Below are 24,201 nucleotides of genomic sequence, written 5' to 3'. Positions count from 1 at the left end.
AAGGTACATTTTGGCTTAAGAGGATTGTCCTAAATTGTCCAAGACAAACTGGGCTACCCTTTAAGTGGATCCCATTTGGCACAACATAAGATGCTGATTGGATGAGGCTTTGTCATGACATGTTCTCCTTGAGTTGTTAATGCCATTCTCACTAACTTTCTAATCCTGTTAGGGTTGATGGCCGTATAGCTCAGGATCTTTTGGCCCAATCACATAATACACAAATGCAAACCAGTATGAAGTCTCTCTTTTAGGGACAAAATCCCTGTGTGAAGCACTTTGTGTGACTTGTGTCATGTGAAAAGCGCAATACAAATAAGCCGTTCCTTTCCAAAGACACAAGCTTAGATACGCTTGAGTCTTTTCAATGGGGAGCTGCAACGGTAAATGGTCACTTTTATATAGTGCCTTTCCACCCGCAGGATTCGAACCGCCGACAGGACAGAGCAGTTCCAACGATGCCCTTGATCGTGTCCGAGGTGGAGAGTAAAACAGGAGGTCAGTAACAATACACATTACTTCAGTAGTTTTTGAGGATTAGTACTTCCCTTGAGAAGTATTTTTTGTTGAGAACCTTCTACTTTTACTCCACTACATTTATGTAAAGGCCCAAAAGTAAAAAGTAAATGTGTCCATGTGTTTAGTTCATCTTTGTGTCCTGTTAAGGGAAATTTGCGTATCTGAGGGTGTACTTGCTGCAATAGCTTTTGCTGTGGTTCTTCAATTCCCATGAAAATTGGCACGGAGGTGTGTTTTTACATGTTTTCAGAAGAGAGAGAAGTTTTAAACCCTCTTGGAGTTCAGAAATCTGTGTACCCATAGACTTCCACTATAAACATTTTGTTTTGACCTCCCATCTCTAAATCAAGGTAAAACTTATATGTCACATGGAGACATTTTATTCAACTTTTGCAAAAAGAATGCACCAAATTCCTTCTGATTATCTGCACTGTTCAGCCGGTCACACTGACAATAGCCATATTCTTTTTTTTTTTAAATTATTGCATATTATTTCAATTTGTTGTTTGTTCATGGTAAACATTGGCATGTAAAGGGTTAATGATTTATGGTAATATATGAAAGCACCATGTCACCTTTAAGGGAACCCCTTCACACATTTTTTTTAAAACTTTTTTCAAATCCATTAATATTTGGAGGATTTTATGGCGGCTCAAAGCATCGAAATACACAGAATGTCCGAAACACTCCCAGTTAACAGGTCACAAGGGTTAAAAAGCATTAAAGTGCACTCCATGAACAGCAGGTGGCGCTGACGGACTTACACGGGAGGTTTTGTCCTGTAGTTACATTTGGTTACATTTATTGACTTTGATTTGTACTTTCTACTAAAATACTAAAGTATACTCAGCTTGTTCTCTTTACTTGAATTGGAGTAATATTTGACCAGTAGTATTCTGTACATTTACTCAAGTCCTTTAACCCCACTGTTAAAATGGAAGTCTAGTAGTCTAGTTTTAACTTCACAAGATTTAATCAAACAAATATTTTAAGACCGCCTGTCTTTGAGAGAATTAGATTGCAGGGCTGCAAAACCATCTTAATACAAAGTCTCTGGGTTGATTGCTACAGAAAAAATCTGTGTAAATAGTTTTAATTTTTAACTCTGTAGCATACTATCCAGTCAAAAAAATAAAACAGTAAAGACAGTATAGACAGTAAGGTAGACGCACTTTATTCCTAAAACAGAAGCTGCACCATCAGAAGCGGCACACAATTATATGTACACATATACACACACACAATTACCTAAATCTGTTATATAAAATATATCATCTGACAATGTACCTTTTAATTATTCTTCAGAGCTCATCAAGTAACTGTGCAGGAGACTCTGGAGCTGAAGCCAACAGAGGTAAGTCTCATCCACTCGTTGGGTGGAACTTCAATGCCCAAGCCAGCGCACTTCATATTTTACAGCATGGCAATAAAAAGGTCAGCACCCCTTTGAAAAAATAAGATTCTAAAAGCAATCTACAGCAATTTCACTTTCAACAAGTTTTTCCATATTGGTGCTGAGGAAATTACACATTTCAAACCAATTCCTTTACAGTGAGATGTACACACTCTAGGATTTGTAATATATATTTATATATAAAAGATATTAAGCATTAAAAATTCCACATTTAAAAACTTAAAATAAATAATATATGCAGGCATTTCATAAGATAAAATTTCATAGATTTCAATCTACAGTTGATAAAAATTATTCTCCTTTATGAAACGTCCCTTGATCATCCAAATGGTTAAAATGGATCCTTGGCATCTGATTGGAGTATGGAGAAATCTGCTTTCTGCACATTGCCTCCATTGAGTGATTCAGCATTACTCGTTTCCACTGAGAGCATCCAATCAGACATGGTCAGCTCGATTGGGTAGAGTTTTAGAGCATGTTCATGATAAAGTTGTACATTTGTGTAAGCACCACGAAGTGAACAGGCAGACAGGAGCGGCGATCCTGAGTGGCAGGGTCGCACGTCAGCCACGAGAGGGCGTTGTAATGCTCCAGAACAAATCTGTTGTCAAGCGGAAAGAAAATAACTTTTAATAATTAGTCTTCCTTGCATGCAGTGGGGTGGGTATGGCACTTTTCCTACTGAATTTTACCTGAGCACATCCGAGGTATGGTTGGAGTCCAGAGGATGGGAGTGTTTACTGTGCAGAAGTTCATCTGACTGGACAGATGACACATGCAGGTGCAAAGAGGCCTGAGAAAAGGAAAGAATCAATTATAGCCACTACATGACAATATCTGAAGCAGAGTTTGTGTTAGCTGGCTACAGCTGACGTTTGGATGCTTTAAAATGCACATCAACCGGGAAAACAAGTACCACTGGTCCAGATGACCCAAAAAGGCTACAATGTTGAACTATCCTTAACCTACAGGTTAAGGTATACTTTATTCCCATGGGGAAATTTGTCCTCTGCATTTGACTCATCCTTCGTTTCTGCTAGGGCAACCCATAAGGAGCAGTGGGCAGCCGCCGTTCAGCGCCCGGGGACCCATCTCCAGATGTGGAACAAGGCTGATGGTCAGTATTCACCTGTCTGGAGGATTTACCTATTATACATGTTTTTAGTGATGGGGGACAGTACTTCGAGGAAACCTACGCACACCTGGGGAGAACATGCAAACTCCACACAGAAAGGCCCCGTCCGGGATTCGAACCCGGGACCTTCAAGCTATGAAGCACGAGCGCCAACCGCTGTGCCACCGTGCCGCCTTAACCATTCTAAAGATTGGTATAGGCACTCAAGGACATGCCAGCCCCTCCTACCACAGACCGAGCTGGAGAACAGAAAGCGACAAGAGCATCTGTCTGAGTTATGCCTGGGGCACGTGCACAGTTCTCCATCGGCTCCAAGGGAACAACTTTGTATCTGGAGTTGGACTTGCACATCTTTCTCAAGTCAGAGTGCTTTAATTAGTGAAAACATTAGTCTGTTATTGGCATCATCTTTACTTCCCTGATGCAAGGTTTCAGAGCCAAAATCATCAACCTCACCCTGAAGCTGAATCCTACTTTTTAAGCGCTACAAGCTGAGATAACGAGAATTTCAAAATGCTGTGTGTGTCCCTCCCCTTTGCTGCGCAGAATATAAAAGTAAGCTATAGCTTAACTTCTTATTGCTACTATTTGTTCTGACGAGGGTCCTCAATGGTTTACTCTCAGGGATTATTCACACATGTGCCCAAAATTAAATGGTTAATTTACACACAGACATGCGCTTTTTCCTTGAAACAAATGTTTTTGGATTCCCACACTCGTATTAAAATATGCCTAAATATAGGTATATTTTTATTGATATGATAAATTAATAAATGACAATATGGCAAAAAAGAAATGTTTTTTTTTAGCACAAGTCCTTCACACACTCATACACCAGTGTCAGACACTGGAGGCAAGATGGGCGAAGTGTCTTGCCCAAGGACACAAGGACAGTGTGCACCTGCGGGATTCGAACTGCCGACCTGCTCTATCTGCGCCACTATAATCCTAAAGTCTGAAGACCACCTCAACACCTACTAAATTCACAACAGGATGTCAAAAATATTCATGAAAAAAAAAAATAAAAAAAATAAATTGCTTTATAACATTAGCATTTCGATGTAAAGTGAGAAAAACTAATTAGAAGGTCCCTCCCCCCGCAAGGAACGAGAAGGGGCTTTCAGGTCCAATCAGGAGGAGAGGTAACCCGTCCAGTCACAATACAAGCTTTCCCCATTCTTTAAGAGTGTAGTCTGGTATCAGGGGTGATTTCTTTGGTCCAGATTGAAGAGCATATCAACCAATAAAGAATTCAATCAGAGATTCAATCAGAGAACACGGCAATGGTTTTAGCAGAGCACAGACAAAAGTGAACAATCAATGTTGCTTTAGCGACAAAATTTTATGGGTACAAGGAGTCATTAGCAACTGTTTAGATTTTCAACACAAATGCGCAACAGCTGTTAAATCAACGTACATTTGGAGTGGAACAAAAATACTTTCGAAAGACGGCAACAAGAACAAATTTCCTTGAAATAATCGATCGAGAACATTTACGAAAATATTTTACAAGTGGTTAATTTGGTGCCTGTCGCGTCAACGTGGTTTGTGATTGTATCGATATATAAAACTTTGAGATTTGATTTGCTGTTAGCAAAGATCTAAAAAAACAAAAAGCAGGAGTGGTTAGCTGGGAGGGAGCTAGTTAATTTCCTTTCTCCAGCTTTCCTCCTTTTGAAATCGTAAAGAAGTGTGCAAGCAGGGAATATGCAAACATTAGACTATAACCATGCTGTATTAGTGGATTTAAAGTAGGATGACTGTACCTTGAGAAAGAGTGGACACTGGTCCTTAGCTTCTGGACAGGCAGACCAGAACCAGTCTGGCAGAGGTCCGGCTTTAGCTGTAGAAACAAAGTAACCCAGAGCCATGGGCTGCTGCAGAATGTTCAAAGCCTCTTCATGAGACTCCATTCGATCAGCACTTTGACCCTACAGAGAAACACAATAAACATTAATAACCATTTCTGAAGTTTCTTGGATTACAAGTTCTTTGATTGAGGGCGCATTCACACTTGACATCCGGACCGTGCTATTCTCTAGCTCGTTTGAGAAAAGATCTGGATGCCTGAACGGCCCGGCTCACACTTGCACAAACAAACCGAGCCGTGGCCGATTAGAGAAGCATGAGGAGTTGTTCATTTACATGTGCAGCAGCAGCGTAACATGTTTAACCCGGAACGAAAGAAAAAAAACAAACCCAGCAGCATGAAATGCTAATACAGGTCTACTATGAGCCCCATTGTTAAATCTGTTTACTCCACTTTGCATTGCACTGCAGTTTAAATAAAAGATGCTATGGTGAATAAAACTTGAACTCTGAATCTTTCCGACATGGATTCATGGATAAATACAGCCTTCAAAACTGCTATGAGAACAGAAGATGTGAGGCTCAGTTTGCGTCACTCATGGCTGCTTGAGCCACCGGTTCAACAGCATTAACTCCTAAAAATCGACGTTGCAAGAAAGCACACCAAAATCTCAAGCGATCTAAATGCACCCCGAAGCATTTATCTGTCAGACAAGAGCCTATTGTGAGACCAGGGTACAATAGCAGAGAAATGACACTCGGGCACAGCGGCGCCCACCGTGAAGCAAGATCTGAGACAAGAGCGAGTCGGCCGGGGAGACGAGCGGTAGTCGGCCGCTGCTGCTCGGTTCGTTCATCAAGAGGTAAACGCAGCACAGCGACACTGACACACATTGTAAATACAGCCTTTTCTCACTGGTTTACAGTGACAAATGCAGCCGCTCATACAACAGCTGCTTGTATCCGTGTGTGTGCGCATACATGAATAAGCGTGCCGAGCTGTGGCCCATTTCCTCCAAGCAGGCCAAAGTCCGGTACCGAGCTGGACCAGGGCACGGTTTGTTTGTGCTCACTCTACACAAAATGAACCACGCCGAAGGGGCTTTCAACGCTTGGGCACGGTTTGGATGGACAAGTGTTGATGCAATGACGCATTAAAATATAACTGACCTTGCTGCCGTCGCCCCCCTGGTGGTAGTGGGAGCCCGGAGAATGGACAGGGGAAGTGGTGGGAGAGTTGGGAAGGATGTTAATAAGGTCTGGATCCACCATATCATTGTCAAACAAGTCGAAGAAACCCATCCCATCTGATCCATCTGCAAGATGACCAAGTGTTTTTGAAAACAGCTGTGATAAATTATTCCTGACATGCATTGATTTCAAAACATACCATTAATGGGGTTGAAGTTGATGTCTATGGGCTCAGTGGTGTTAGTGTTGACTTGCACCATGGCGGAGGTGGGGAATACTAGGATGTGTGTACAAGAGGTGTCCTGAGGAGTGCTCAGCTGCGACGTCTGCATGTTGAGGGTGGTGCTGCGGCCAAATACAGAACCTGTTGACACTGAATCTACAAAGACAAAACAGACCCAGGTTTATACTGACTGATCTGATCAAAATGTAATATTGTTTGGTCTTCAGTGTTGTATTTTCTTAAATATGCCTACCTGGCATGATTACAAAGGATCCCTGTGGTTCCATAGCAACCAAACAGGCACTAAGGATGCTGGGAGTGTCTGCTGCAGAGATACCACACATTCGACACGTTTCCTTCAGACGTTTACTCAGGGACTGGAGATTTCTTCTGCTTAGAAGTATACTCCAGTCTTAGAGAAGAGATTGAAATAAATTAGTTCACATTAAGAAGAGCTAAACATTAAAAGTCTATGGCTCCCATACCTCTTAGCTCGCCGTGACCCATTCTGCCGAGTCGTCCTATCACAACCCTCCAAGGCAATGAAGTAACCTGCACAAGACCAAGACACCACTCCCAAAGCTTCTGCAAACCAAGTCTCCTGGCTGAGCCCTTTTTCCTACGTGCCCTGGACACAACACATATTGTGTTACTTCATATGCAAACCCAAGTAACAGGATTCACCTCTACAACATGCACAAACCTGTTGGGCACATCAACGCTAATAATGCAGGTCTCCAGAAGTTCTCCATGTTGGTCAGTGCAGGAGGCAAGCAGCCATCGCTGGTCGTGGGACAAACAGTAACCAACAAACAGGACGTTGTATTTCTGAGAGGCCTCTCCAAATGTTTCTCCCAGTTCGGTTTGCTTATCTTTAATAGGGGCCAGAATGAAAGGTGGCGTGTATAGCCGTTGACACTCAGGCCTCTGCACAAAGAGAGTTTTTTGATGAGGAAAACATGCACAAACAGCAGCATGAATACCACCAAGTCATTTAAGTTACCTCTGGGTTTTTGAGAGCCATGTCAATGGCAAGCCCCGGACCAAACCCTGTAAGGGTCTTAAAGTTTGTGGAGTTGGGCAAAGGCCTCCGACATTGCGTAAACACTGAGAAAGCCAAAGATTTGAGATGTTGGCTGTAGAGGTGACGCTCCCCACTGTGCACAGGCTGAAGCATATACTGGCATGGGACAATCTGTAGGGGGAGGGAGGAAAAAAACAATAGGTCTTGCGATTATTGAGAGTACTTGGTGTGAAACAAAAAATAATAATCAACACAAAAAGGAATAAAAGCAGTTTAAAGTAGAGACATCCTGAGGTGATTTTGACTCCTCTTACACGAGTTAGTTTGATAACATGGCAAAGGGAATTCTAAAGATGTGTGATGCTGCTGATGTAATATTGTGTCATGAGTGCAGTAGCCAAGACCATCACGTCTAATAGGTCCCCTGCCCATATTCACCTCCCACAGGACACCCTCATAACTTTCTCTGCCTTATTTAACCAACTTAGCCGGCTTGGCACTGGGTGCAACACAGTACCTGAACAGAGACTGCATTTCTGATTCGAGATGGTAGTAACTGAAGCATGTCCATGTAGCAGCACAACAGGCCCAGAGTGTACGTGCTGGAGTGGACCTCTCCATCTGAATCCTCATAGCTGAAGGGATCTACAATATACACCACGATGGCAGGTGGGTACGACACTGCATGAGAGTCCCCGTCTGTTGGCTTCCCCACTTTATCCCTATCCATTGTGCTGGTAAGAGAGAGATGGACATGTTCAGATGCACACATTTAAATACAAAAGTCAGTGAAAAATGTAGAACAGCTTCTACAGGTTAATATCCTCCCCATGTGACCTACCTTTCTGGTGCCTCAGTGCTTCCTTGAGTTTGGTTAGTGGATGACCCATTGTCTGTCCCAGGGTTTTGCTGGATGGACTGCGTTCCGTTCTGCGAGGTGCCACCCTGTAGGCCTGCGGCTCCAAAAGGAGAGTAGGATGTTGGTTTGGCTGAAACTACTGACCCTAGTGCCTGTGAGCCTGCAGAGGAGGGGGCGGTGCTGTTGACTGCATTGGACTGGCCAGAGCTGGTGCTTGAAGTGCTTGTGTTGGTGCCCTGGGCTCCTGGGGTGGTGCTGGAGAAGTTACCCTGAGGGGGGAGGGGGGCCACAGGGGGACTGCGCTGGGTCAATAGAGAGCCATCTAAAGACTGTTCCGACAAGTAAGGTGCTAAAGAGAACAGAAAAATAGACTCACTTCTCTCATATATTAAATAAAATTAATGGGCATTTGGTTATAAGGTAAACTTTACCTAAATCATTGCGGCACACTTGTGCAAAAAGTTTGAGCCGATTAAAAGCTTCATTATTCCCATCTCTAGCACCCATCTTGAGAAACCAGTCGCTGAGAGCCTGCTCCGTCATGCTTCTGTCTTCTGTGGGACCGACCTTCAATATGCCCTCTGGGTGACTCTTACAGATGGGCCTGTGTTGCCCGAGCTGACAGGCCTGTAGAGAGGACATGTGAAACGTTTGAGCATGTCTCCAAAATCGACATTTACAAAGAATGATTCAAACAGTTATTTAAAGACAAACTCTTACCTCATACATTGCACTCATATCTTTAAAGAAGGTCTTTGCTCCTCTGAGCAGCGCCTCATTTTCAGGACAGATAACAACATATCCCACATCTCTCTGGGAGCCAAAGGGGTCGAGCATAAGTTTTTCCCAGTAGGGTAACCCAAAAGGAGACAGTACCACAAAGTCGTACTCATAACCCACCAAGAAGGTAGGGATGGGTAATGGCTCAGGGGACTCATCAGTACCTGTTCAAAGACAAATATATAAATCAAAGCTTACATTAACCAATGATTCTCAGTCACAAGCTTTAATGGAAAATGGAAGGCCGTCATGTTGTTCCAAGGTAAATGTTTATTTTGTAACAAGCTAAATGTACGTCCCATCTTCCTATTCTGAAATCATATCTAGGCTTGTTAAATTACATTGACGGATATAATTAGCTCATGACGAATTTTTGCGACTGTCAAAATGTCGGAAAATGATTATATCCCAGGAAAACACTGATATAAACATTTTGTCATTTTTAAGGTAAAGTTCAAATTATATCAATATGATGCTTTTTTAATGCCTGAGCTTGGTCCCGTGCTCACCATATGAGCCTCTTCCAGCCATCTTGTGAAACTGTTGCCAGGTGAGTGGGCCCTGCACACCCCACGAGCGCACACTTCTTTTCTTTTGAATGGCATCCTGAAGCACAGGCTGCAGGGACAACAACACCCGCAGGACGTCCTGAGAGAAAAGCTGGTTCATGTTTGCTGCTAGAGGGGAACAAAGCTCAAATTAACAATCCAGTTTCATTAATTGAAAAAAAAAACTTTACTTTTATGTACATACATTTGCATTTTTGCCACTGATGAAGACAGGTACTTTTTACTAGTGTTTCATCTACTTTGCCTCCAGACATATTGTCCATAAACTGCCGGCCATGTTCCAAGGCCATATAGCAGTCATTATAGCAGTCTCTTTCATCAACCCTTAGGAAAGGTGCTGGAGTGGAACTTGGTTTAGAGTAATTGACTCCAGCCAAAGGAGCAAATGGGTTAGTGCATTGGTCCTGCAGAAGCAGAATTAATTCATCTGGGGGTTTCTCCTTTGGACTACCAGCCTTATGTATGGAGGACGCCCGCAGCTCCTCAAAACGTCTCTCTGTGTCCCGGCCAGCATCAGAGCCTCGCCCTACTACATCCAATTCATCCTCAAGGAACAAGCCAGCGGATTGGCCAAAGCGCCGATTGGAGACAGCGCTAAAGCCACAAGTGCAGGGATATTGAGCCTCGCCGTTATCCTTGAGGTACACGCCCACATCTGCTCCACGAATATTCATGTTACAGACACACACACAACAACTGTCGAAGTTGCAGTCTTTGAAGAGATTCATGACTGACTCCGAAAGGATGAGCGTGACGTAGAGACTGTGGGCCTCGGGTATTGAAGGTACAGTGGCTGGTTCCACAGAGCTCAGTGGGCGGCAGGTGGAAGGCGTGGATCCGGGCGAGTAAAGGTCCGAGTTGTCGTACTTGAGGGAGCCCTGGACACTTGATGGGCCACGGGGAGTGCGAGGAGTGCGAGGCGTACGCGGCGTGGGCACAGAGAAGCGAGGGGTAGCTGGGGATGGAAGGATGCCCGGGTTACTGTTGCTAGGCGGTGCACTGCCGGACACAAAAGGTGTTTGAGTTTGCGGTGTGTAGGTCTGGATGTAGTCGGACTCCCCACTAAAAATATGAGAAATCATGTTAGGGCTACATCTAAAATAGTTTACGAGAGAGCTCAGTTATTATTACCTGTCTTTGGAGACTGCAACATTTGAAGGCATCAGCTCCATTTTTCCCATTGTCCAACTGGGCGTGTACACACAGTCTTCTGGCAGTTTGATTGGTAACAGACACTGGCTGGGCAACGTCTTTAGTGGCGCGTATAGCGAGCAGCCGATGAAAGACTGACATGTATCGGATTTGTAGACAAATGAAAAATCCTACACAGAAGTTGAAGAAATCAAAATGTATTCATACAAATTATCATTGCAACAAGCAGGTGAGAGGTAAGAAGCATTACCTTTATTTCGGATGGCTTTGGGCTGCAGAAACCCTCTTCTACCTCCATCTTGAAATGGTTGTTAATTTGGCTTCCATCCAGCAATGTCAGACCTGCCCCAGCTTCCAAGATATCCTTGCTCCCGGAGTTCATGGGAGAGTAACCTTGTTGCTCTCCCAAGGAAGGTGGGGTGGGGAACATCTGGTGGAGATCGACTGAACCTAAACAAAAAGGGTCTTTATTACCTACATCTACAAAAACAAAGTGTAGCGATCATTTCATCTAAGAATGTGCTTACTTATGGACGACAGGGGGTCGGAGGCAGGTGGTTTAGAGTCTTTACAGCCAAATTTGTCATCTGCATTGATGCCTGCTCTTTTGGATCCAGGCTGTGAGGATAACAATTGCATAAATATTGCATTACATACATTAACTCCAATATGAGCAAAAGTGAATTTACAAAGCGCCTGCCATATTTCAGGCACATATCTGGTACGTACTGCAAGTTCATCTTCATCCGAGTTAAATATTTTGTCTAGGTCACTGTAGGACACAGCCAGGTCGTTCTCGTGGATGAGGCTGGTTGAAGCAGAGGGTTTACTGCCGGACGGTCCCTGACCATCTGCGGATGAAAAAAAAAGATGAATACTCTTTCAATGAAATATATATTAAAAAAAAAAAAAAAAAAGGTCAATATTCACAGATGCAACATCTTACCATCAGCTGTCCCATTTCCATCATCATTCTAAAAAAAAAAAATGGTGGAAAAAAGGTTAAAACACATTTTTTTCTAAGTAGTATATCAGCATTTTTTTGTGACCTAAACACTTGCCTTGTGTTTCTTGCTGCCCTCTCGCTCAGGTCCAGACTTGTCTTTCTTTTCAGTGAAGACAAACTCTTCATCCCCTTCAACAAAGGCATAAGGGTCTGGTTCATCTCCTTGCTCTTCGTCGCCAGTGACAGAGGCAAGATGACTGTTCCGCCGTTGAGCGTACGTCTTCACCAGCTCTTGGGAAACCTTCAGGCGTTGTGTGGACGCTGACATCAATCTAAAAAGTAAATGTGGCATTCATTTGTTAGAACCAGAAGACGTGACATTACAGAATTAATTGACTGTAGTCATTATTCATTATTTAAAAAAAAACAACAACAACAAAAAAAATCAGGAGTTTTTGTGTTGTTTTAATCTAATATGCGATTTGAAAAGGAGTAGGTTGAAGTAAAACAATATGAAACTTGGCTCCCTCCTCATGAATACATGTATGCATACAAGGGGTGTAACAAGTACATAAACAAGTCAAATTTCTGCACTGTGGCACGTTGCATTAAATAAGAATATTATTTAAGCTCTGTGGCACGTGTCAGAAGTGTGCATCATAATGACGTACCGCTGAACTGAAGGCTGTACACTCTCCAGACCTGCAAAGTAACATCCTACAAAAACACATGAAATCTGTGTGGCTTTGAAAAGGTTTCTCTGAATCTTGCCAATGACCAGGCTGCGGTAAATGATTTATCCACTGCACCAGACAAATGTCAATCTTAGTCATAATCGAAAGCGAAACTGAAACTTTAAGTGATAAATTTCACAGCTGCTTTTTCTTTTTTACTGCACTACAGTTTTGTTTTCTATTTCGTTGGGAACATTGTATTATAAAGCAGCTTTGAAAAACTAGAAAGCATTGTCAGTTATATTCCGAGACTATAAATACTGCCTTATAAATGTTTTTTTTCAAAACCAAATTTTTTTAATATTCCACTTGCACCGTGAACCGAACCGGGAGATAGCTGAACCGTTACACCCCTAATGCATACTGCCCTCATTTTGTACTTACTCCGTTACTGAAACAATGCTGTCCGTCACTCCACCACCATCATCCCGCATTTTGTCTGAAGGTAGCTGTGGCGTAGGAATGTTGGTACCCTTCTTTCTGGGAAGGTTGAAATACTTCCAAGGATTGTGCGAGGAATCTTCATTTGGATTTATGGCAGAACCGACAAAAAATATGGGTTCTAGCGTTTCATTGTAGGAGGGGGCAAACGAGAAGGGAATAGACATGTTTTGCAGGGGAGGCTCGTCTGAAGAGCACTTCTGTGGCACGAGACACGGTTCCACGGACGGTGGGTAAAAGGGCTGGTGAATTGGCGTCGAGGAGTTTTTCATACCCCCAGGGGTCATGTCACCTTCTATAGGGTCGCATGGGTGTGGGCTGAGAGGCGGAGGAGGGGGTGATCCGACCAAGTCTCCAGGAGGGCCGTGTGCGTGCAGCGTGGGGGCTTTAGAGGGTACAGTGTCCACATGGTGCAAGCTGGGATACGTGCCCTCCACCTGAGCTCGCAGACATAACCTCTGCATCTGTGGCTCCATGGACTGCTCGTCACACACAGAGTTACGGTGATGAAAGGGGGTTTGAGGTCGCTTCTGCTGCTTCTCTCCTTTCTCTAACTTCTCTCCTAGTTTATGCTTTGGAGTGGACTGGGTGGGCTGAGCAGAAGGTGGGTGCCCCGAGGTGCTGCTGGACCGCTGTTTCTGACTTTTATGTCTAATGGAGGAAAAAAGAAAAAGAAAAGAGTGAATGATTTCGTTTTGCGCACCGTAGCCTTATTTGAATTTTGTCAAACTCACCTTGAACAGTTGCAGTGTGGCTTGCGTGCGGGCTCAACAAAATCCCAGACTACAGTTTTATCAGACTCCTCTTCACAGGTTCCATTGGTCAACGATGTAAACTTCCTCCTTGTCAATTAATATTTAAATTTCCATCAGTTAAGACATTGTCATACATTTTCCAGTAACTTGACAATAACAAAACAAAACGTACTTGCTCCCTGGGCGTGTAACGTTGTACTCCTGCCATACCGACTCTACCATCTGGCTGGCCAGTCTACGGGGAATTTTACCTCCGTGAAGGCTATGGGTGGAATTATAGCAATCAGAAGAAGAAGAGAGTTTCGTCCATCTCTGCGTTGGTGGGTGGCCTGTAACAAAAAACAAACAATGTATGTAATGTATGTAACGCAGCAAAACAATAATAATTGTATAACTTAAACCTACTGATTTGTGCCTCCTCTGGTGAAGTTGGAGGAGTCAAAGTCACAGAGGACATGGAGGGGTCTCTGTGCACAGCTTGGCCTGGAGCTCCACACAGGGGTGAGGGGTTAGAAGAGGCCTGAGGGACCACCACGGGGAGGTCTAAGACGGGTAGGAGCACTAGACATGCAGGATACACCATTCGTACTCCACCTGTAAAACGTGCAGTAACATACACAGTTAAAGACAAGTTTGGGACTTCTCAAATGGTATAATTACATGACTATCTACTAATAGGATTTTTCCCTCAACCGATGCATTGAAATAAGTAGAGCAAGTAATAAAAAAGGGGCATTTTTCTAACAACAAACTGCTACCAAGGCTCCACCAAATTTTATTTCCATGCCAAATAAGCAGAATGTGCCACAAGTGCTGAATTACTTACCAACAAGGACCTCTACAGCAGCCAAAGAGTCATCCTCCCAGTCCGTCTCCTCCATCTTCTCCTCATGGAGATCCTTGGGGTTAGGACTGATGGGATAAAACTGTCTCCACTCTTCAATGAGCTTTTGAGTGGGGTGGTCTGACATCTTGAATGCTTGGCCGGTAAGGGTCGCATTTAAACCATATGGACTTAGAATGACTGCAGGATAGGAGAGGACATGCAAATAAATATCCAATAAAATCATCCACGGCCAATGTGCAAAAGGAGGCAGATCAAACACTACCTTGTAATGGATTGGAGCTTTGCTGTGCAAGGCTGAGGTGATCTTCACTCAGCTGCTGAAGCGGCTGATGTTGAGCGATCTCCACACTCGTGCATACATTGCTGTCACCATGCACGAAGAAGGTGAATGCACAGGACAGGTGTTCACTGAAGAAAACACATAAACAATATATCAATGCCAATTAATACTCTGACACCTTTGTTCCTTTAAGTAGACCAACTTTTCAAGGCACATATTATGTACCAGAAAGAGAGATTACTACTTGAAGTAAAACAACACAACGCACACAAACACAGATCTTATGCATCTATAGCACACCCTCTTTTTCTCATAAGTTCACGTCTTTAATGATCAGTGTGAAAACTAATTGTGGTGGTTCAAATTAAAAGCAATAGTCATCTTTATTACCATTTCTGACATAGTGGGTTGCTAAAATAGTAGTTGTTGACATGCTTGCTGGAAAACCACAAAGCGGACTCAGCATTTTTCAGAATGGTCCTGTGTTTTGTTGAGTTTGAGCAGTTCACATTCTGATTATTTACAGAATTCACATTACACTGTGATGAAGGATCAAAAGGAGTTGGTCAAAGCAAGAAAGCTTATTTGACTACCCCATATTCAATGCCAGCAACACTCGTCCATTTCACAGTAATACAAAATAAGGACCGTCTCCATAGCAATCTAGCATTCAAAACAAATATTTTATCCTCAGAGTGGAAAAGAGTCCTTAACAGCCAAAAAGGGACAAATGAGCCAACTCTACAGTTAGATACTGCTTCTTTTAAACTTTATTTTGCTAGGCTTGATCAATGGGCGCTGGCTGCTCTGCTTTATGACCACGACACTGGGGGCCGCCATTGCTCCACCATTGCTGTAGTACCTTCATATCGCCACTAGGCCCCCATTGAAAAGCATTGGAGTTTACACACCTTAAAAACAACTTTAACGCCTGGTTTCAATTTTTTCAACACTAGACTAGTCTAGATATTCCTCCTGAGATAACGCTGGGTTAGTCACAATTCATGAAACTAGGCTGGTTTTCGCAAGAAGAATTTTAGACATCTCGTACTTAATGAGGGTCGGACTGTTAGTATTGGAGCAGCGCGAGCTACACGTCACGCAAGGGCCGAGTCTACAGTGAAGATCCCGCCCGTATGTCCTTTTTAGGAACATGCTTCGTCAGAGCTGGGGAGGAGGAGTCTGTAAATCCTCCATGAATTCCCCCTCGACCGTGGTCATTATGGTAAACGGGGAGGAGTGAGCAGAAGACGTCCATTATTTTTTACAGTCTATGGGCTTGATGAGAGGTGTGTTATTTACCATCAACAAAGTTTTAATAGAATCCATTACAATGTTGATAAACTTGTGAAGGAATCTGAGACCGAGGACTCAACGCAAAGGCAAAAAGTAAAATAATGAATACAATATAATTTGCCAGCTGTAAGAAATTCAAGTTTTAAAAATGGTATGCTCTTGAGTAAAATAAGAAAATAAAGAAGCAAAACAAAAGAGGAAAAGGCACTTGTGAATGATTTTGTCATTACTCAAATTGTACAACAAAATTGGATAGATCAGACACTATGGGCCAACCTGACCCACATGTTATGTTTTATAAAAAGTGACAGATGCTTGATGAGTTTTCGCTGTTTTAACAATTTTCTAGAATGTATAGGATAGAACTTAAAAAGTGCTCAAATGTACATGAATGAATGAACATTTAATTCAAGAGCATCTACTTGAGTTACACTAGGCACATCCCAGTTAAAAGACAATTTATGTACTTTTCCTGACTGACAATGTAAACAGCCCCATCTCTTTTGGAATCTCATGAACACGTGAGACAGGGAACAACAACTACCTGCAACACCACAAGAGCTAAGTTTCACCGCAAGATAGATTATGACTCACTTGGAATAATAAGCCATTTATCTTTTTTCAGGCAAAAAGATTATAAATATTTGAGCATTAGAACACTCAATTCATTTACTTCCTTAGTAATCTTATGCTCTCTGGGTACAAAGAATAGCACCATAATCCACCAGCATTTATTCTGTTAAACTCGGTATGCAGAGTGATGTACTGTATTTGGCTGTACAAAGAATTTTCTTGCATTTTAAATCTGGACAAAGAACTGAAATGTACTGGAAAAAAAAATAGTGAAACATAATTTGATTGATTAATTAATAACAGAAAACGTATGCCATTAAAAATAAACCCAATTTCTTGCACACCATTAATGGCACAGACCATGTTTCTTGTTCCAGCCAGACACAGCTCAGAAACAGCACATGAAAAAACATAAATGCAGATGAATTTTAGCCAACTTTCTCCCTCTTAGACACAATCTACTTGACTTTACTGGGGCTTTGCCTGACGGCAGCAGCACCAGATGATCAGCCATTCACTTGAACAAAACTTGCAATGCAGCGGAGTGGCGGACTCAACGCCTGCACCAGCCCGGGGATAGAAAGAAAGTGAAAGTGTGTTGACTTCAGACGAACACACAAACAATGAGTGACAAAGCCATGGAGTGCGCCCGTGAGAAAGGAGACAGACAGGTGTGTCCAGGTGGTCCTGCGTGAAGCAGATGCATCATTTCTAAGGGGCAGTATTTCATTACAACGCACATTGGCTACACTGAAAACTCTGGAGGTAATTTCATCTTTCAGATGAATGGAGGCCATTCTCAGTTCCTCTGCCTCATGTCAACTGGACAAATGAAGCTTTACGGAAAACAATGACATTGCAGCCTCGATGTGAACACTGATCACATCGAGGCTGCAATGAAAACCTCCTACTTTACGATTGCAAAGTAGGAGGTTTTCAGGCATCACACATATACATTTATTCAAATAATGGCCTACTATTTACAATTACTTCCCACTTATTTTCTTGTTTACTATGTACTATAATTACCCCCAGAAAGCCATAAAGGTCAACAGGATTATCAAACTGAGAAAAACGGTCTTCCTCTGTCTAATCACAGTATATGTCAAAGCATGTGTTAGATGCACAGAACCATTTGCTGGACAAATCTGTGTAGCTTTTTACACCTTAACTCCATTCTCGTGACACCACGTCATGTAAAAGCGGATCATAGATTGCATGATTTTTGTGCTATGATAAATGTGAGATCACAGCTGCAATGGTCCAAACTGTTACAAGCTCCCTAGAAGAAACAGACAGGAGGATATAGGTGCTTCCTGGTTAAAGATACATCAATGCCATATCTCAACTGCACATGAATACAGAGAGGCTCCTAAAATATACATCTAAAGCAAATATTAACCACTTAGTAAAAGTGTAATTAACTGCAATTCATTATTTACAAAGGCCATTAGTAACTCTAATCACATTTTAAAAAAAGATCCATGAAGAAACAATAACAAAACAGCACGTACCTTTTATTGAGTGCCTTCTCATCTTTCTGGTATGGCTTTACAAACCACTTGCCTAAGCGCACAAAACCCCGATTCATGAGACAACGCTCCAACAGGTTGTGGATGGCTTTAAACAGGAGCGTACGACACTCATAGGACAGGCCACTTTCCCACTCGCCATCCTCTTCACCTAGAACAGGGTAACAAACGAGGTATTAATGTTGTTGTAGTCCATTTCAGAATTCACACAAAATACAGCAAACTCCACTAATAACTTTACTAATCACTGACATAACAGAATAAAATACATCAGGCCATTTTTTGTTTTACGCAGAGGTACAACAACCTAGTGTCACTAAGTCACATGAACTTACTTGAAAGCTCATTGTGAATAAGTTCGGCAAAGCTGGGGTCATCCCCCCACCAGAACAGCCAGAGCTCTCTGCGACCTGGGGTGTGATGTCTTCTCCACACACTCAGTACATCTGCAGCCAGGCAGCGGCTGAAGCTGCACAAGATGGGGTCCTCTTCGGTCACAGGGAATAAGATGGGCGAAGATGTGGGCCCTTGCCACACAAAGCGTCTCCATTTTATTCCAGTCAAATCAGCCTATAAAAACAGAATAGGGATATTATATGAGTAATTAGAAAAACACAAAACACCAGTTACTGCATAAAATGTACAGTGTTTTTAAAATAAAAAGTCTACTCCACTGCAACATTTTATTACTCTACTTCAATATAATGAAAATGATCAATTTATGCGAGATTTATATTGCATTTTGAGATGTATAGACATTGCACAAAGTTAAATCTTTATCAACAATAAGACAGGCCTAAGAAACAAATTCATTTGCAGATTGTGAAACACAATATTGATTTGGATGAAATCACAATAATACATACTTATGTTGTTGTACTACAGTATGTCACATCCGAAAATAGATGGGACAAGCTGTCATTTTGATGTTATGTGCAATCCTCGTGTGTCCTATATAATTTACAGATTTACACGTATCGAAACACCAGAACGTTTAGTCGTGTTAATAAAGTTGGATAAATGAACATATGCTTGTTACAGGCCCAAAAATACCTTTACGCCTGTCTGCACTGACGTTATAAAGCTTGTTGCCTGATTAGCTAAAATGGCTTTCTGGCCTGAGTGAGAGCTAACGCTAGCAGAGTCTTACCAGGCAGAAGAGGTTGGAGTGGCAATCCTCCAAACTGGCCCCGTTTGGTACAAAGCACGAAGTCATCCTTTCACTGCGTGACTTGATCCTTTAAGTCCATTGTTTCAATCACCATTGAGGGCAATAACTGGTCCAGTTATTTAGCGTTTAAGCACTGTTTGGTGCAAGTTTCCAGTTGAAGCGCTGATCAACTTGTGTGCTAAAGCTAGCGCTGTATACTGATAACTTCTAGCCGGTGCTAGCCGATGCTAGCCCTGTGGCTAAGCTAACAGGCTGTGATAGCGTAAACTATGAGCTTGTAGCTGTTCATCAATCCTGTTTGAAATGTATTGTCTGATCTGGATAGCCACAAGCTTGCCGCTGCTGCTACATAACGTCAATTCAGACATCCATTTCTCACTTGCTCAAGACAAAGAAACATATAAATACACGCATAAGAGGCAGTGAGCGCGAGAAAATATGACCCCAAAACTAAAAACTTTACCCCCAAATCTTGTGCCCCTCTTGTGCTAATGCTATTGCGTGCTAGCTGGTCTGAAACAATTTCAAAGCAGAGGCACTCTCCCCTCCCCCTGAGCTCTAGCCAGTTAGCACACAAGCTAACATACCAGAGCTCCAGCGCTAGCTCCTAGCTAAATAAAAAAAAATGCTACACCACCCTCCTTCTTAGTAAAACCATCACAGTGCTCAGACATAGTAAAATTACACCTAAAATTGCGGATGTTCAAGATTTGCCGGGGTACTCATCATTTACGCTTCTCTCAGTGATCCATAGCTCCTGCAGATTTCCATTATTTCAGTTCATGGATTGAATTCTTTAATGGCGGCCAGGAGGACAACTCTGCCTCTCAACTCCTATTGGCCAATTTGTGGTAATGGGGGCGTCATCCGGCTTCAAGTAGCTCCATGACTTCACAGTTTACAAGATGAAAGCTCCACTGCATCTGTCATTCTTCCACTGGTCAAAGAAGTGATGTCTGTTTTCTCAACTTAGCCCCGAGTGAACTAAACCTAAACCCTTTAAACCCTTTTTACTTCTCAACCAATGTTTCATATTTGTTTGTTACGGTAGAAATTAGCAAATTCTTCTAGTTCAAGTTAATGTAAAAAAAAAAAAAAAAAACGTAAACGAAAGGAAATAACTGTTTTTGGTATAAACTGCATGAATTTGCATTTCAACTAATCATAAATAATGCATCATCTGTTATTTATTTATTTATTTATTTGTTTTGTTTTGTTTTTGTTCAGTAAAAGTAAACATTACCCAGGAGCATTTTCATAGACTTTTTTTCTTCTTTTTTTTTTCTTCTTTTTTCCCAATGCCTGAGCCATATCCAAAGTAAGCCATTGGGCGGAGACTTGACGCAAGGAATACTCCCGTAGGCCGTCCCATAATGGGCGGGCACATGGATGCACCCAGAATGTCAACAACATGCCGCCGGAGTCGTTAGCAGAAGATTCTAGGGACGGTGAGACTGACAGACAACAAAGACATGAGGCAAATCGATCGTCCCGCAACATAGTCTCCTTGTTATCTCAATTAGCAGATGATAATTTAACATTAGTGCGGGTATGTTTTACGTGCACACCACATGAATTATTTTTATTTCCCTGTTTTATGGCTACATGCTGTGTCGTCACGGGACACCTCCACCTGTGAAGACTTCTCCACGAATCCCAGTTCTGGCTCCTGATTGTTCTGTTTACTACATTGTGTCATAAGAGTCTGTTGAATTCGCATATCTCTCTCTTTCTTCTTCTCCCAGAATCTAAGCACTGGATTAGCTGTTGCTGGTGTTGTTATAATTGCCAGAAGTATAAAACTGGTAAGAGTTAATCTAACTCCTGGTGTAAATTTGGTTCACATTATTCAGTCATGCATTTTGCCCTTAGCTTATCAAAGCTGTGTGTTCTTCTCAGATGACCAAGTTTCATACAGCTTCTCATATTCCCGTGCATTTTGTTGAGAAGAACGTGAGTCTTTATGGGAAGGTTCATTCAGTCACAGAGAGAGGCCTTGCTGTGGAGCATGTCCCCGTCTATTTGCCTGTCATCTCTTCATTACTTCACAAAAAACACAGTAAGTAACCATTTTAGTTTCTTAAAAGAATATTTCTTCATTCGCTTTTTCCAGAATGGGTCTTACTACTTACTTAGTACTTGTTGCAGGATTCCAGATATCACAGAACACAGCATTTAAGAAGAGATGCAGGGCAGGAACTTTATTAAAGTTTATACGCAATTTGTATGTGGTTTAGTGAGATCATGGTATAAATGGTTAGTTTTATGTGTGAATTTTTCTTTTAGGTATTTCTCCTGTAAATACAATGTTAGGAATAAACAAATCCTGCCCCCATTGGGGACTGTAACAGTCACATTATAGAATCTGAAAACAATCTGGAGTTAAGGATTGCGACAGTGGCGCAGGTGATAGATAGGAAGGTCGGGGGTTCAAATCCCAGCTACTGCAGGTGCACACTGTCATTGGGCAAGACACTTAACCCACCTTGCCTCCAGTGTCTGTGTACATTGGTGTATGAATGAGAGTGTGAATATGTGAACGGTTCCTTGTACTTCGAGTGCCTAATATAGGTGGAAAAGCGCTATATAAGTAACTTGAGACCATTTACCATTGAATGTTATACAGTATATTGAATGTTATAAGCAAAATACATCATTTGTTTTGCAAAAACGTCTAAAGATTTACATTTGCAAAAATGATATAAAATTATAAAATGCGTGTAACAACTTGTTCAACTGTTGTGTCACCACTAGTAAATGCATCTAACATGCATCTGGAGTTGTGTCCAAAAAAGTTTTTTTTTTTACCTTTATTTATCCAGGATAAAAACTAATTCAGATGAAAAATCTCTTCTTCAAGAGTGTCCTAGCCAGGATGCAGGGAAATTTATCATTTTAAATGTTCAAATACAACAAGAACACATGGCATGGCATTGAACAGGTGGATATTAGCAATTGCACAAGAAAAAAAAAATAACTGAACCAATTACCAGTCTTCAATAAATGTATGTAAATGAAGGACACACTCTGTATATATGTATTCATTACCATATTGCAGTTGGGCTATAATTTGTTTCAAGCTTAAGATACATGTTTATTATGAGAATGTTATTTTAACACACTCCAAAGACATAGGCTATAAAATGTCTTTGAATTGCTAAGCATATTAATCAATAAAATATAAAACATAAAACATTAAGATGTGATTTTGATATTTTATTAACCAATAGTTTTCTTATAACAATATCTATATCATGATATTACAAATGTATTACAACTGTTATACTTTAGGCTGTGGCTGAGTGATTTATCTCCTCTTCTTTTATTACAGATGTGTGTCCAAGTCCAAGCCTATTACAAGTGCATCTTGCTGGGGTGGAGCTCACTCCAGGAGGCAGGCAATGGCTACAAGAAAACCTGCTTCCTGCCAAAATGGTTTGGGTAAAATTAATCAGCCGAGAAGATGATGTACTTTCTTGCCTAGTATCACAAAACAGGGTAAGATATTGCAGTACTCATTGATGACAAAACAAGGCATATTAATGCATACCAGTGACCAGATAAACTGGGAATGCAAGTTCAGAGTTAATTGGGCTTCTTTGTTCTGTCCACCAGGGAGTGCTGTGGACCTATTGTTTAAATGTGGAACTCCTCAGACTGGGGTTGGCCTGCACTGCTCCGATCTCTGTGCTTCCTCCGGACTCCCCACTTTACTGGCGTCTGCACAGGCGACTGCACAGGGCGGAGGTCAAAGCTAAAAGAAAGAGCCTTGGCCTGTGGAAGGAGGACAGCTTCTGGGAACGAGCGCTTAAAGCCCTGAGGGACAACAAAGTGTTCAATCTGATCAGGAGAGTTTTTACCAAGACGTGAGGGGTCTGGTCAGTTTAGTAAAATAGCAGCTACTCATTCATTCAAGAAAAGATCAAATAAACTAGAACAGTTTAATCAAACACTCTGCTGACATTTTATGTTTTAAATGAAAGTGTTGAGTATGAGTTCATTTAAAAATAAGTATCTATTGCTATGCTGTGACCATACAATCAGATGGCTAAAAGCACAGTATAGTGCATTTGTTGGAGAATTCTTTTTTTACCCATTAAAGATCATCGCTAAATTTGAGTTCATGCTTAATTATTTAACAGTGGCATTTTATTTATTATGACATTGCTAGAGGCATTACAACATCAGCAAGGTCAGTCAGTTATAATTGGCTCAGACAAATTTCCACTTCAACCAGGACCTAAGCCGAGTGATTGCATTTAATGGTTGCACTGCATGTCAATAGACTGGATATTAATTGTGCGAGTTTTCTGACCAGAGAAGGAGCAGGAGGAGGCGGCCCTTGCATGCTGCTGAGTCTTTTGGGGGTGCAGGGAGAGCTAGTGCTCCAGCCAGTCCTCCCAATGGGCAGAAAAGAGATTAGCACAGAGGGGAGGAGGGTCACCGGGGTAAGAAGGGGATTTTGGGTTCGGACACAAAGGAGGCAGAGGAGGAGTCACACTGGAAGGGAAAGGGAGAGGATAGAGCGGGGGGTTGATGAATCAGCTAGTCACCCTTTTGTTGTGCAAATGTTACTAGCGACTGTTGCGGCCTCTGCAGAGCTCTGATTGGTGGGCCGGTTTAAATTGTAAGGTGCATTTCAGGCACAGGGTTGTTGCTGCCAGACTTTGAACTGTCAGTGAGGGAGGAGTGGGAGCAAAACTGCAGCTTAAGCAAATATTAGAGCGCAGTTGAATTTTAAGACATTTAAACATGTCATTATTATTTGATGTGTATCATGTAAATAATACATGTGCATTTGTGAATAAAAATCAATTATACTTGCAGTTAAAACACTACTACTTACTTTGGAGATGTATATGTTGCCAAACATGATTACAATTCACTGGTGAAACTGCAAATATAGGGCCATTTCGATATTTTTTTCCCCATGTGTTAAGATATTAACATA

General features: G+C 41.9%; 2 protein-coding genes across 2 annotated transcripts; one reads left to right on the top strand and one right to left on the bottom strand.

Moving 5' to 3' along the window:
- Positions 1-1,678: 1,678 nt before the first annotated feature.
- Positions 1,679-20,069, bottom strand: LOC306972602 (mediator of RNA polymerase II transcription subunit 13-like). Its single transcript, XM_079569263.1, has 30 exons — positions 19,230-20,069; positions 18,415-18,649; positions 18,062-18,230; positions 14,661-14,806; positions 14,378-14,575; positions 13,957-14,145; positions 13,724-13,880; positions 13,531-13,638; positions 12,740-13,447; positions 11,737-11,953; positions 11,622-11,649; positions 11,405-11,526; positions 11,203-11,293; positions 10,926-11,125; positions 10,655-10,845; positions 9,708-10,585; positions 9,464-9,631; positions 8,895-9,118; positions 8,606-8,801; positions 8,157-8,523; positions 7,833-8,049; positions 7,295-7,486; positions 6,995-7,218; positions 6,777-6,919; positions 6,545-6,703; positions 6,268-6,447; positions 6,048-6,193; positions 4,835-4,999; positions 2,626-2,726; positions 1,679-2,534 (listed from the first exon to the last, which is right to left on the bottom strand). Exons 1-30 carry the CDS (start codon positions 19,293-19,295, stop codon positions 2,402-2,404), a joined length of 6,318 nt encoding a protein of 2,105 aa, XP_079425389.1. The 5' UTR covers positions 19,296-20,069; the 3' UTR covers positions 1,679-2,401.
- A 569-nt stretch (positions 20,070-20,638) lies between these two features.
- c18h3orf33 (c18h3orf33 homolog (H. sapiens)) lies at positions 20,639-24,201 on the top strand. Its single transcript, XM_079570520.1, has 5 exons — positions 20,639-20,799; positions 20,996-21,055; positions 21,150-21,309; positions 22,582-22,748; positions 22,866-24,201. The coding sequence occupies exons 1-5, from the start codon at positions 20,662-20,664 to the stop codon at positions 23,118-23,120; spliced, it is 780 nt and encodes a 259-aa protein (XP_079426646.1). The 5' UTR covers positions 20,639-20,661; the 3' UTR covers positions 23,121-24,201.

The sequence above is a fragment of the Gobius niger genome (genome assembly GCF_951799975.1).
Source record: "Gobius niger genome assembly, chromosome: 1".
Lineage (NCBI taxonomy): Eukaryota > Metazoa > Chordata > Actinopteri > Gobiiformes > Gobiidae > Gobius > Gobius niger.
The sequence above is the reverse complement of the archived record's forward strand: the minus strand, read 5'-3'. Positions and strand labels throughout refer to the sequence as shown.

Coding starts and splice junctions, on each gene's coding strand:
- LOC306972602 (XM_079569263.1), bottom strand. CDS start 19,295: ATGACTTCGTGCTTTGTACCAAACGGGGCCAGTTTGGAGGATTGCCAC. Junction 11,527..11,621: donor TGGAAATGGGACAGCTGATG/GTAAGATGTTGC, acceptor TTTCATCCGCAG/ATGGTCAGGGACCGTCCGGC. Junction 6,704..6,776: donor GGGTCACGGCGAGCTAAGAG/GTATGGGAGCCA, acceptor CTCTTCTCTAAG/ACTGGAGTATACTTCTAAGC.
- c18h3orf33 (XM_079570520.1), top strand. CDS start 20,662: ATGCCGCCGGAGTCGTTAGCAGAAGATTCTAGGGACGGTGAGACTGAC. Junction 20,800..20,995: donor ATAATTTAACATTAGTGCGG/GTATGTTTTACG, acceptor TTCTTCTCCCAG/AATCTAAGCACTGGATTAGC. Junction 22,749..22,865: donor GCCTAGTATCACAAAACAGG/GTAAGATATTGC, acceptor TCTGTCCACCAG/GGAGTGCTGTGGACCTATTG.